This window comes from Myotis brandtii, unplaced genomic scaffold (assembly GCF_000412655.1).
Source record: "Myotis brandtii unplaced genomic scaffold, ASM41265v1 scaffold1532, whole genome shotgun sequence".
Taxonomy (NCBI): Eukaryota; Metazoa; Chordata; class Mammalia; order Chiroptera; family Vespertilionidae; genus Myotis; species Myotis brandtii.
The window spans coordinates 114,746-128,034 of NW_005355551.1; the positions used below are offsets into that span (position 1 = coordinate 114,746).

The window sequence follows — 13,289 nt, forward strand, 5'->3', positions numbered from 1 at the left end:
AATTGGTTTGTTACTGAGTACTATTCATGGGAAGACAGCATCCTGACTCCTTCTCTATATAGCATATTGGGAGTAAAAATGATGCATCCAGGTGGAAATATCATTAGGGGGTAGAAGCCAGACAGGGAAAGAAGAAGTCAGAAATAGACACTGAGAGAATTACTGGCTTGCTGGCTGCAAATACTGAGTCTCCAATAGTGATAGAATAAAAAAGTGGGGGATATCTCTGGAAGATTCAAGAGATAGGGGGCAACTCTTCTATGTTTTTTACTTGCCCAGCAGATTTCCACATACATACGTGTACACGCCGATGTTTGCATGCACACACATATACACATAACTGACTGCCCTCCCTGGAAGCACAAAAGAAGAAGAAGCCTCCAGAAGAAGAAGCGCCCACTTTTGGTCCAGGTGCCAGCGCCTGCTGCTGGCTGCAGCCCAGGAGACAGACAAGCCACCCGCCTGAGGTCCCAGGCTGCAGCCACCCGGAGAAGCTGCCAGCCCTGTGGTCCAGGGCGCCTGCACCTGCGGCCAGGGAAATAAGTTCCCTCTTCTCCTACTGCAGTCATTACTTCAATATTCCCCTTCTGAATTTCTCTCCTGTGCTGCAACCCAAATCCACTTTTCATCGGAAGAATACGGAACAGGGAGAGCAGTGTTAAAAGCTTACATTTTTAAGCCTGTAAGGTTGGTACTTAAACATATAAATGGAAAACTAGAGTCCTTAAAATAACAAAGGAGACAAAGGACAGGGACAGCACATGACCTATTTTATCCAACAATCCATATGGGGACTGAAAACTTTGGAATTATAACAATTAGTGAAGATATGAATCAACTAAAGTAGTTGACAGGGACAATTCTTCCATCTTTGAAAATATCTACATCAAATCTGTTTAAATAGATTTTCATCTGCATAACATAACACATTCTGACAAGACCACCACCACCACCAAAGGGTCAGTGTTGTGCCAAAAATGTTTAATAACTGAGGGACCCCCCCCCACCCGAGTGCACAAATTTTTGTGCACCAGGCTACTAGTCTACATAATAAAAGCCCAGCAACCATTATGGCAGAACAACCAGAATGACCGATGGATTGCTATGATGCACATTGACTACCAGGGGGCAGACAGTCAATGCAGGAGCTGCCCCCTGGTGGTCAGTGTGCTCCTACAGCTGGAGTGCTGCTCAGCCAGAAGCCAGTTTCATGGCTGGTGAGCCTCTACAGCAGCACTAAGGAGCTGCAAGCCAAGGGGTAAGGAGCAAGCAGGTGGGTGGTTAGGAGTGAGGGGTCCCAGTTTGCGAGAGGGCGCAGGCCAGGCTGAGGAACAACCACCCACCTCCCCTGCATGATTTCATGCATCGGGCCTCTAATACTAAAATATTAAGACCAGGAAATTGACATTGACACTAAGTGTGCAAGCAGCTCTAAGTAATTTTTTTATTGTTGACAGTATAACAGATGTCTCCCCCCCCCCCCCCCACCTCTGCCTCCCTCAAAACTTATTATTTGAAAATAGTTGCAGATTCATAGGAAGTTGCTAAGTAAACAAAGGAATCCAGTATACCCTTCATCCAGTTTCCACCAATGGTTGCATCTCCATAATTATCTACATAGTCAAAGCTCAGCCACCATTTTGGCTGAACAACAGAATGACCAATCACTATGATGCGCATTGACTACCAGGGGGCAGACACTCAATGCAGGAGCTGCCTCCTGGTGGTAAGTGCGCTCCCACAGCTGGAGTGCTGCTCAGCCAGAAGCCTGGTTCATGGCTGGTGAGCCTCCTCAGCAGCACTAAGGAGCTGTGAGCCAAGCGGTAAAGAACGAGCAGGTGGATGGTTAGGAGTGAGGGGTCCCAGATTAAGAGAGGGCACATGCCAGGCTGAGGAACCCCCCTTGCATGATTTCATGCATCGGGCCTCTAATACTAAAATATTAAGACCAGGAAATCAAAATTGGCACTAATTGTGCAAGCAGTTCTAAATAATTTTTTTATTGTTGACAGTATTACAGATATCTCCCATCCCCCCATCTCTGCCTCCCTCTACCCAGCCCCCTCCTACCCCTGCACCCCAGGCATTCATCACATTATTGTCTGTATCCATGGCTATGCATATATGCATATATGTTTTTGGTTGATCTTTTTCAGTCCTCTCCACCTCCCTCTCTGAGATCTGACAATTCTAAGTCATTAAATATATTCTTCTTTTTAAGGAAACTACCCAATTATTTTCCAGCATGACTGTGCCATTTTATATTCCTAGAGATTCACTTTTAATACCAGTAATTTCAACTTGCATGTAACATTCCACTTTTTTCATTTCCAAAACACACATGCAAATAAATAGAAGACTAGAAACTTGGTACATCTAGGTATGCTTTTCTTTGGATGTGTTTGAAGGCTTCCTAAATATTTGAATTCTTTCTATCCCTTATCTAACTGGAAGTCTGCCTGTTCAATGCAAGCCATCACTGGCCACTGCTGTCTGAACACCATGTCATCTGTCCTAGAAAGCCACCTGGTTCATCAAGATAGCATCCAGGGTACATCTTAATTAATTCACATAATTAAACAAAAACATGTATAGGACATCTGTTATGTTTCAGACACATTTCAAGGCCTTACATTTTGTTTTAAAAGGATAAAAATTATTGACCCGGCCACCAGAACAAGGAAAGTAAGTTGCACTCTTTACTTTGGTCAACGTTTTTTGTGAACATGTAAGAAGATACCTATTTAAATGCAGAAACAGGTTAAGGTTGTTGGCAACTTATTGGCATTGGTTCTTCATCCCCCTCAAAGGATAAACTTGTTCAGAGAAACTTTGCTCTTCCTTCTATGCTTCTTCTTCCCTAGAGGGCGCTCCTGAGACAATAGGCATTGGCTGGTATGGTGATGTCATTGCCAGGACACACCTTATAGCGCCAAGGGGACACAGATTTGCTCTCATTTTTGCTCATACTTACAAGTTCTGTCATCGGGAAAAGTTCTTACTTGTATTTGGATCCTGCCGTAGGGTACAGGCTTCTCAGTTTAGTGTGCCTTTGTCTCCTGGGAGCAAGTAAGTCCTTGTATGTTTGAATATCTCCACTTTGCCTTTGCCCAGTCCACTCTTGTCATGTTTTCTATATTCCTGTCTTTTCCCACAGGATACACATCTGCTGGAATCACTCAGTTTCCCAGCCACAGAGTTATATGGAAGGAATAAGCTGTGACTCTGAGATGCGACCCAATTTCTGGACATGAGACTCTTTTATGGTACCAACATGCCATAGGGAAAGAAATGACATTTCTGGTCCGCTTCCTGCGAGAGTATGTATGGACAAATCAGGGATGCCTGGCAATCGGTTCTCAGTGGACAGGACCGAAGGGACATTTTCTACCCTGAAGGTCCAGCCTGCATGGCCAGAGGACTCCAGAGTTTATTTCTGTGCCAGCAGCCTCAACCCAGTGCTTCAGGGTCAGGCCCTTCCTGTGCAAAACTGCACCCTCTCCCCACCCTCAGCAGAAGTCTTCCCCTGAGCGGAGGAGAGGAGAGGAAGAACCAGAATTAACTCTAGAAATACAAGAATATTTGTGATACATTTGTGATCTGGGGCATGTCTGGGGCTCCTCACACAGACCTCAGACTATCATTTCTGTTTCTTAAGTGTGTATGAGTTACCCTGGTGTAATTCTTGCCCAACTTGCTGTTCTGAACTGAAAGAAATTGTGACTCTGTGGCCATATTGTCATATTCCTACTTATCATAATTTAAATGTTTCCCTAGTGAAATAAAAATTGTGAATCAAATCTCATTTATTGCTGGTTTTTAGGTTGCTCCCTAATAGTGCTGGCAATGGCGCTAAGTTTAGGTTACATTTGTCCTGCACAAATCCATTTCCAAATACTTTTTTTAAATTTCAGATTTGAGTGGAACAGCCAGGTCACTGACTATAGATTAAAGCTAATTTTCCTTTCTCCATGGGGTCTGATTTTTTAATGGAAAAAACATGGGTTAGCATGATATGTAAATATGTGTTAACCAACATTTTTGAGGTCAATTCCAGTTGTCACAATAGGGCAGTGTTATTTTTTTAAAAATATATTTTATTGATTTTTTACAGAGAGGAAGGGAGAGAGATAGAGAGTTAGAAACATCGATCAGCTGCCTCCTGCACATCTTCCACTGGGGATGTGCCCGCAACCAAGGTACATGCCCTTGACCGGAATCGAACCCGGGACCTTTCAGTCAGCAGGCCGATGCTCTATCCACTGAGCCAAACCGGTTTTGGCAGGGCCGTGTTATTTTTATGAGGCTTGCCAGTACCCTGGTGTTGTCCTTGGTCTGAGGGATATGGATCTAGTAGGAGCAGAACAATATCACCTCAATAAATTACATATATATATATCAGGGACTACATACATGTTTAAGCCCTCGTGTGTCTCACCTAATTGCTCAGATATTTGGGCAATGCAGGAAGGCTGTTCGAGAAACTTTTCTACTGGCCACAAGGAGGCATTATGGTGTCACCATAGCCAAAAGTTGTAGAGGATTTCCTTGATATGCTCTGAAAAGTGGATAAAGATAGAGGAATTCCAGAACTTGATTTCTATATTAAGGTGGGGCTGGTTGGCAGATACCTTTCATTCATCAATGATGTGGATAATAAAATAAAGACATTATCTGGAGCAAAAGCTATTCATGTGTTGAGGAACCTCTGAACTGCTTTTAGGATGTTAGCATGTTATTTTTAGTGAGGCTTGCCAGTACCCTGGTGTTGTGCTTGGTCTGAGGGATATGGATCTAGTAGGAGCAGAACAATATCACCTCAATAAATTACATATATATATATCAGGGACTACATACATGTTTAAGCCCTCGTGTGTCTCACCTAATTGCTCAGATATTTGGGCAATGCAGGAAGGCTGTTCGAGAAACTTTTCTACTGGCCACAAGGAGGCATTATGGTGTCACCATAGCCAAAAGCTGTAGAGGATTTCTTTGATATGCTCTGAAAAGTGGATAAAGATAGAGGAATTCCAGAGCTTGATTTCTATATTAAAGTAGGGATGGTTGGCAGATATCTTTCATTCATCAATGAAGTGGATAATAAAATAAAGACATTATCTCAATAGGTTTATCAGCTAGACTGGAGCAAAAGCTATTCATGTGTTGAGGAACCTCTGAACTGCTTTTAGGATGTTAGTAAGGAGGAATGAGATGGAGACGGATGAACATGGGGCAGATATTGGAAGCAGGACAGATAAGAAAACATCACATTTGCTTCATACCTGACCCAGCCAAGCCCAGGCCCCTGCCAAGTAGGAAGCTGTGCATAATATCACAAGAAGGGACCCTTCCTTGGTGACGTCAACACCAGCACTGCCATCACAGGTAGACCGACCTATCAGAGACCATGGACTCTCAGAGCTCCCACCTCTCAACCCAGAGATCAGAGTGGAACAGACAGATGCCCCATTCCTGTTCTGGCCCTGCCATGGGTCCCAGGCTTCTCCACTGTGTGGCCCTTTGTCTCCTTGGAGTAGGTGAGTCCTGGTCAGAAGCACAGTTTTTATTAAAGCTATGATGTCCTCAGTTTTGTGCCTTTCTTTTATGGCAGCAACATGAGTTTCCTTCTTGTCTCTACATGTTTCTTCTTTTTCTGCAGGTTACATGGGTGCCATGGTCACCCAGAACCCAAGATACCAGGTTACCAGGATGGGAAAACCAGTGACCCTGAATTGCTCTCAGGACCTAAATCATGATGTCATGTACTGGTACCAACAGAAGCTGAGCCAAGCCCCAAAGCTGCTGTTCTACTACTATGATAAGCAATTTAACAATGAAACAGACACCTCGGACAACTTCCAACCCAGCCGGCCTAATACTTCCTTCTGTTCTCTGGGTATCCACTCACCAGGCTTGGGGGACTCCGCAGTGTATCTCTGTGCCAGCAGCAAGTACACAGAGCTAGAGCATTACCTCCTCTCTGCTCATAAACCTGTTTCCAGATCCAAGAGCCCTCTCTAGACACCCCCCGCCCCCCGCCACACACACACACACACACACACACACACACACACACACACACAACAGCAATAGGAAGTGGGTTTATGGCTGTCATTATCTCCTTTGCAGTTGGAAGCTGGGCCTAAACCTACAAAAACCATTGACAGTTAAACCAAGAGTGGATAGGTGGTTATCCTCACCTGACATTCAGATTGTGGTGTTTTCCCACGATCACTTTAATCACCCATTCTGTTCTCTTCAGTAGAAAAATAGTGACATTGTTATTGTTGTTGTTTTTTAATCTAAGTTGGAGACTTAGCAATATGTTAAAGGGCAGGCCCAGACAAGAAGTAGACCCCTCCCGTGAATCCTCTCCCTAAGGAGAAGAATGTGCCCTCGTAGGCATGTGGAGACCATCTCACAGGTTTCTTATCAAGTAAGGAGAATTAGAACTTCTGAGAACTTGTTCCAGATTGAGAGACATGTATTGTCTGGGGCATGCATTATTCATAACACGTCTAACTATTTTGCCTGATGTAAATCTATGAACTATTTAAGTGGCACAGATAGGACTCATATCAAAAGCTAGATGTGGGGCCTTGTAAGATATATTAAAATTACAGATATATTAAAATTCCTAGAGTTTGCTCTATATGCATTGAGTAAGGTCCTCCAAGTATTAGATGCCAAGCCTGGGTTAGAAAATGCCTATGAGAGAAAATGGGAAGGAAGCTGAGGAGGCTGAGAGAACCATCAGACCAAGATGCAAATCTGACCTCATGAGGAGAGAGGAAAGGAGAAAGGGAGGAAAAAAAACAAGGCCTGGCTGGTGTGGCTCAGTGATAGAGCACCGACCTATGAACCGGGAAGTTATGATTCAATTCCTGGTCAGGGCATGGCCCAGATTGTGGGCTCTATCCCCAGTAGGGGGCATGCAGGACGTAGCCAATCAATGATTCTCTCTCATCACTGATGTTTCTATCTCTCTCTCCTTCTCCCTTCTTCTCCGAAATCAATAAAAACATAATTAAAAATAAAAAAAGAAAAGAATGGAGCAATGAAGGAAGAAAAGGAGGACATAGGTTGCAGTATAATCGTAAGAAAAGGTCAGTAAGTCCTGGCAGGTCCTTAAGTCCAAGTCAAGCACTCCTGTGGCCTGCCTCTCACCATGGACAGAACTCTGCACCCCAGCTCCAGAGTGAGGGGCACGGACAGTGGCCCATTTCTCTGAGAGTGATTCCCTGCTCTCTCTGAGTGGGTGCTGGGGGAGGGGGGGTGGTATCTTCATACAAAGACTATTGGGTTCTATGAAGTGATCCCATCACAGAGTAGCTGCTTACGGAGGACGAGAAAGCCTAAGAGAAAGACACCTGACTCTGTTCGTGTCCTCATTCTGCCATGCGCACCATGGTCCTTTGTCTCCTGGGTGCAGGTCAGTCCCTGTTCTGAAATTGTCAGCTCCCTGTTCTAAGCCTCCATCCATGTCATCAGAGTCCTTCACGGGCTAAGTCACCAATTTCTGTCTGCTTTCTTCACAGGCTTCATTGTTGCAGAAGTCACCCAGACTACAGTACACCTGATCGAAGGGAAAGGACAGAATGTGAACATAAAAAAATAGAGATATGGATCTAGTAGGAGCAGATCCTGTTCCTGGTATCTTCATACAAAGACTATTAGGTTCTATGAAGTGATCACGTCACAGAGTAGCTGCTTACGGAGGACGAGAAAGCCTAAGAGAAAGACACCTGACTCTGTTCGTGTCCTCATTCTGCCATGCGCACCATGGTCCTTTGTCTCCTGGGTGCAGGTCAGTCCCTGTTCTGAAATTGTCAGCTCCCTGTTCTAAGCCTCCGTCCATGTCATCAGAGTCCCTCACGGGCTAAGTCACCAATTTCTGTCTGCTTTCTTCACAGGCTTCATTGTTGCAGAAGTCACCCAGACTCCAGGACACCTGATCGAAGGGAAAGGACAGAATGTGAACATGTATTATGTCCCCAAAAAGGGGCACGATTATGTTTTCTGGTATCAACAGATCCTGAAGAAAGAGTTCAAGTTCTTGGTTTCCTTTCAGTACAAAAACGTCCTTGAAGCAGAGATGCCCAAGGAGAGATTTTCAGCTGAGTGTCCCCAGAACTCAGCCTGTATCCTGGAGATCCACGGTACAGAGCTGCAGGACTCATCCATGTATCTTTGTGCCAGCAGTGAACACACAGTGTTAAATATTAGTGAACCTTAGTCCACAAACTCATGCTGGGCCCAGCTCAGGAAGCTGGTGGTATACTAGCTTGAAAGGAAATAACAAAAGCTAACTAGAGCCAGCTTATGCCAAAGGGGAATTTGTTGCAAGGCTAAATATGTATCTCATGGAACCAAAACAAGAACATAGAAATTTCTCAAGAACAAACTGGAAGGAAGTCCTAGAATCATCACAAGGCTAATTTGACAACACACTTTCTTTCCCACCCTGTTGGCCCCATACTCTTCCTTGTTATCAATAGTCTTCTCCCTTTCTTAGATCTCCTAGTGGGTAGAAGATCATAGATTCAGACGTCAGCCCTTCAGCCACATTGAGAAGGACCAACATGACTTTCTTTCATGCTAGATTAGAAATCTAGAAAACAAAACAAAACAAAAAAGATCCTGTTTACTGACGAACATGCTCTTGGAAAACTCACTTTTAGCCAAGAGGGTGGGTTATTTTGAACAACATGGCAGCTTGGGACCTGCCACTTGGACCTTATGGATCAAGGGTTTCAAAGAGAGGCCTTTTCTAACTAGGGGCCAGGACACCCAATGGGTACCCATCACAAGTGGGGAATGAAGGATGATTAATACATTTGCTGGACACAGAGAACCTAGGAAAAAAGAAGGAATTAGAGAGGCAATTACTAGTAAATCCTCAGTTTTTAGAATAATGTCAGACCAAGTAGAGACTCTGGTGAATTTCTTTTTAAGGAGTTAAATCCAGGTAATGCACAAAACATGTCAGTTTTAAGTATGACAATTTTAGACTCTACAAAGTCACTAATTGGTGTCTATGGAGCCGAGGGAAGTGACAGACTAATCTGTTCTCAGTGACAAAATACCTATTGAAAGTTGATGCAGACAAAGGAAAAACCCTCAGGGATGTGATCCAAATTGTAATGAGGAACAATGCATTCACCAGCAAGGAGGCATTCTGGCATTAACCCCACTTAGGGAGGTGATTCCATTACATAGAGCAGATACAGAGTTCAAAGTAGCTCTGCTAAAATTTGATGCTGGTATAGGAGGACTTGCCAGGACAACACTAACACCCAGGATGGAGGCTAAACCGAGATCATTTGCCAGTGTTCTCCAGAAAGAAATGGTACAGCAATATACAGAGAGAATGTTCCTTCTTAGAGCAGAGTTAATACCTTGAGAGCAGCCGTTTCCCTCACTGGCATGGACAAGGAACTGTTGGGGGCAAGAATGTAGCTCTGAGATTTGAGGGCAGCCCCCAAGCTGGGATGAGGGCCCAGATTTGCTTGAAGATGATGATCTGGCAAAATACGGAAAATCTCTGGGAAGCTGTAGCTGTGGTTGGAAGCAATTAGGAGGGATGGGACAGCCTCCTTCTCTGTCTTCTTCCTCCCCAACAAGAATACTTTGATTCCAACAAAGCACAAGGAAATATCAAAGCTGTTCAAGGGGGAAGATATTCTCGGCAACACCAGGAAAGTCACCTCAATGTAGGAAGGACTTAGTGAGGAGAAAAGGGAGCGATGTGTGCAGCTGCTGGAGGAAGTCAGAAAAGAAGCTGTGACACCCTCGGCCTCAGGCAGCATCCCCATGACTTGGATCCAGAGTAGTCTGGCTGCAACACAGCATCCAGGGACAGAGACCTTCCATGTGGAGCCACATGGGGAGAAGGCAGCGAAGCAAAGCCAGTACCACGAGCATACAGGGGAACTGAATGTGCTGCATAAATGTGAGGTTCCCAAAGAAGGCAGACATCAACTCTGCCTTTCACCAGCCCCTTCAAGAGAAGGAGAGAGAAGAGGAAAAGGAAGAAAGATTCCCTAAACTCCGGCCTGAGGAAAGCAGCTGTTAGCACTTATGACCAAGACAAATCTGCTGAAGAGGAAAGAGCCCTGTGTCCAGGATTTTGAACGGGATACAGACCAATAAATTAATCCACGTGTGGATTTCTCTGTTTCTACACATGAGACTCTTTTAAAAGGTAATTGTTAAAATATATATATACTAGAGGCCCGTTGCAGGAAGATTCCTGCAAGAATAGGGCTTCCTCGGGCCTATTCCTGCAAGTATAGGGCTTCCTGAGGCCAGAGCAAAGCAGAGAGGGAGCAAAGCCGCCTCTCTCCCTCCCGTCTCTGCTGCATCGCTCCCTCCCCTGTCCGCTGCCTCAGCTCCGTTCCCTTCTCCGCCACTTCGCTCCCTTCTGCAGCGCTTGGCTTCCTTCTACACTGTCTTCAGTCTTCGCTCCATATCTGTGTGTGCAAGTTAACCACCATCTTTGTTGGGTTAATTTGCATATTGCTCTGATTGGCTGGTGGGCAAAGCGGAGGGACGGTCAATTTGCATGTTTCTCTTTTATTAGTGTAGATATCAGTGGATAGACAAAGATGGGAAGATACTTGGAATTTTTTTCTGCAGAATAGAAATGAGGATTTCTACATATGAAAGTACAGCTTTGATAATAGCATGAGTCTCCTGTATTCACATTTCTAAGTGATACTCAATATGTTATACCAATTTTCATTATAAAGTTGCACAATACAGAAAGGACTTGCCAAGCTTGACAAAAGCATACAGATAAAAGACATTGTCAAATGCTTAGAAACAAGCAGCCTCAAAGCAGAGCAGGGACAATGACAGTGACCACAAGCTTGCCCTCCCACGTTGGCTTGTATTGGTTGCCTGTGTTAAATGTCAAAGCTCTGAGAAAAGGGGAGTGGCTTCTCTCCGGAAAATGAGGGCCAGATGGAGACATTTTAGAAACGAACCAGAGCCCCCAGAGCTGGCAGCCACCAGTGTGACGCTGCCATGGGCCCTCAGCTCCTGGGCTGTGTCATGCTTTGTCTCCTGGGAGCAGGTGAGTCTCAGAACACCTTGGCAACTCTTGGCCAAAGCTTGCAGGTCTTAGCTGGAGTCCCTTCCTAGGGGCAACAGCACAGGCACCCTCCTCGGCTACCTCTAGCTCTGTCTCCTCTGCTCACAGGTCCCACAGAAGCCGAAGTGACCCAGACCCCAAGACACCTCATCACAGAGACCAAAAAGAAGTTGACAGTGACTTGTTCTCAGAATATGAACCATGATGCGATGTACTGGTATCGACAAGACCCAGGGCTGGGTCTAAAGCTGATCTATTATTCAATTAATGTTGATCATTTTGAAAAGGGAGAGGTTTCTGATGGGTACAAGGTGTCTCGAACAGAGAAGAGGAATTTCCCACTGACCCTGGAGTCAGCCAAGATCAACCAGACCTCTCTGTATCTCTGTGCCAGCAGGTAATCACAGCACTGCATGGCCAGCTGCTCTTCACACAAAAAAGGCAGCCACAGAGCAAGGAGGCTCCTCCCTCGGGAGGCCCCACCCCACCAGGAGGAAAAACTTCCCCCACCATCCTTGCCCATAGAAGTCCCTCCCAAGTCCCCAGCCTCTGGGGCTCTGAGGGATGCAGACCCTCTGCAGTGTGTGCTGCTCTCACTTGTTGTACCAATGAGCTTGTCAAAGTTCAGGCAGGACAAGCTAACTGTGCTTGGGCTAGAGCTGGGGTAAGGGATTCCTTTCCTAGACAAGGATTCTTATACACTCTGACATCCTTTCTCCTTACTGACCTTCACTGTTGCCGAAAGAACAGTCCATACCAATCCAATCACTTGACAAAATGTTGTCCCATATCATAGATCCTATTCCTGGATGTTTTGTCACCAGGGAAATAGCATGTTCTGAGTCTTTTGCTAAATCTGACATCTCAGCAAAGTGTCTTGCCGCCCACCAAAATGCCTGAGCCAGAGATGTCCTCTCCTTCCACACCTCATCCGTGGCCACTCCCTCCACATTTCCAAGTATTAAATTCTTTGCAAATTTTACTATTTTTTCTAACCTCGCTGATAACATCATGGTCAGCAAACCTCATCTCTCACCTGGATTCCTTAACCACACTTCAAATAGTCACCCTCCTTTCTAATTTGTTACCTGGTCCAACCCACAAACTACTCACTCTCTTGAGCTTAAAACCCATTTACCAGCTAAAGTCTCATGCTTATGTTACTTCACAAATCTCTCAGCTCCTTCTAATGATGTGGTGTGTGCATACCTGCCTACCATCCTAACGTGAACTTCTTCTTTCTACAGTTACCACAACTGCCTTCCTTTCTACCAGATATATTCCACCTCTCTCATGTGACCAACTATGTCCTATGCTGACTCACTCCTGGCTCATCACCTATAGTGTTCATCTTACCTGGAGCACCTTCCTCTTCCTATTTACCTGGATATCTACTAATAACAATTCTTCTGCATATGAATTGAGAAGTCATTTCCTCCAGGAAAATGTCCTTGAATTCCTGAGTAGTTTGGTTAGTTCCTCTGCAGGGTGCTTGTATGACAGCCTGAACCTTCCTGTGGTTCTGGATGATGTCTGTTTTGTCTTTTAGTTGTATTTTTGAAGTGGTTGTGCAAGGCAGCAATTTCAAGTATTTACCTATGCTGCCATCTCGGTTTCTCCAGCACCCAGATATTTTTGGTGGCTGGTTTTATGGACTGAATTGCATCCCCTCAAAATTCATATGTTGAAGTTCTATGCCCCAGTATCTCAGGACATGACTGTATTTGGACATAAGGTCTTTAGAGAAGTAATTTATGTTAATGAGGTCATTGGAGTGGGTCCTTTCCCAATATGCCTGGTGTTATATAAAAAGAAAAAAATAAAAGAAAATTAGGACCCAGTCACACACAGAAGGAAGATCATGTGGCAACAAGGGGAGAAGATGGCCTGCTATAAGCTGATTGGTCCCTCTGAAGAAACCAATCCGGTTGATGCCTTGATCTTGGACTTCTAGCCTTCAGAATAGTGAGCAAAACAAATTTCTGGTTTTTGTCACCCACTATGGAAGCATTAGAAAACTAACACAGATGATCACACAGGCACCCCCTCCCTGGCACATTCCAAAATTCCAGACTCAAAGAAGCAAAGTGAGTGTTCAACATCAACCACATTGTGCCAGCAGCCTAGACACAATGAACTAAACAGCGGGGACACTACTGAAACCCAGATACCCAGATGCAATCCCAGAGCCTAC

General features: G+C 44.8%; 2 gene segments (V, D, J or C); both read left to right on the top strand.

Moving 5' to 3' along the window:
• Positions 1-7,782: 7,782 nt before the first annotated feature.
• LOC106725287 lies at positions 7,783-8,236 on the top strand. The segment is given in 2 exon segments: positions 7,783-7,807; positions 7,914-8,236. Coding segments are annotated over 2 exon segments (348 nt in total).
• Positions 8,237-11,017: 2,781 nt separating this feature from the next.
• On the top strand, positions 11,018-11,496 carry LOC106725288. The segment is given in 2 exon segments: positions 11,018-11,077; positions 11,204-11,496. Coding segments are annotated over 2 exon segments (342 nt in total).
• Positions 11,497-13,289: the final 1,793 nt, after the last annotated feature.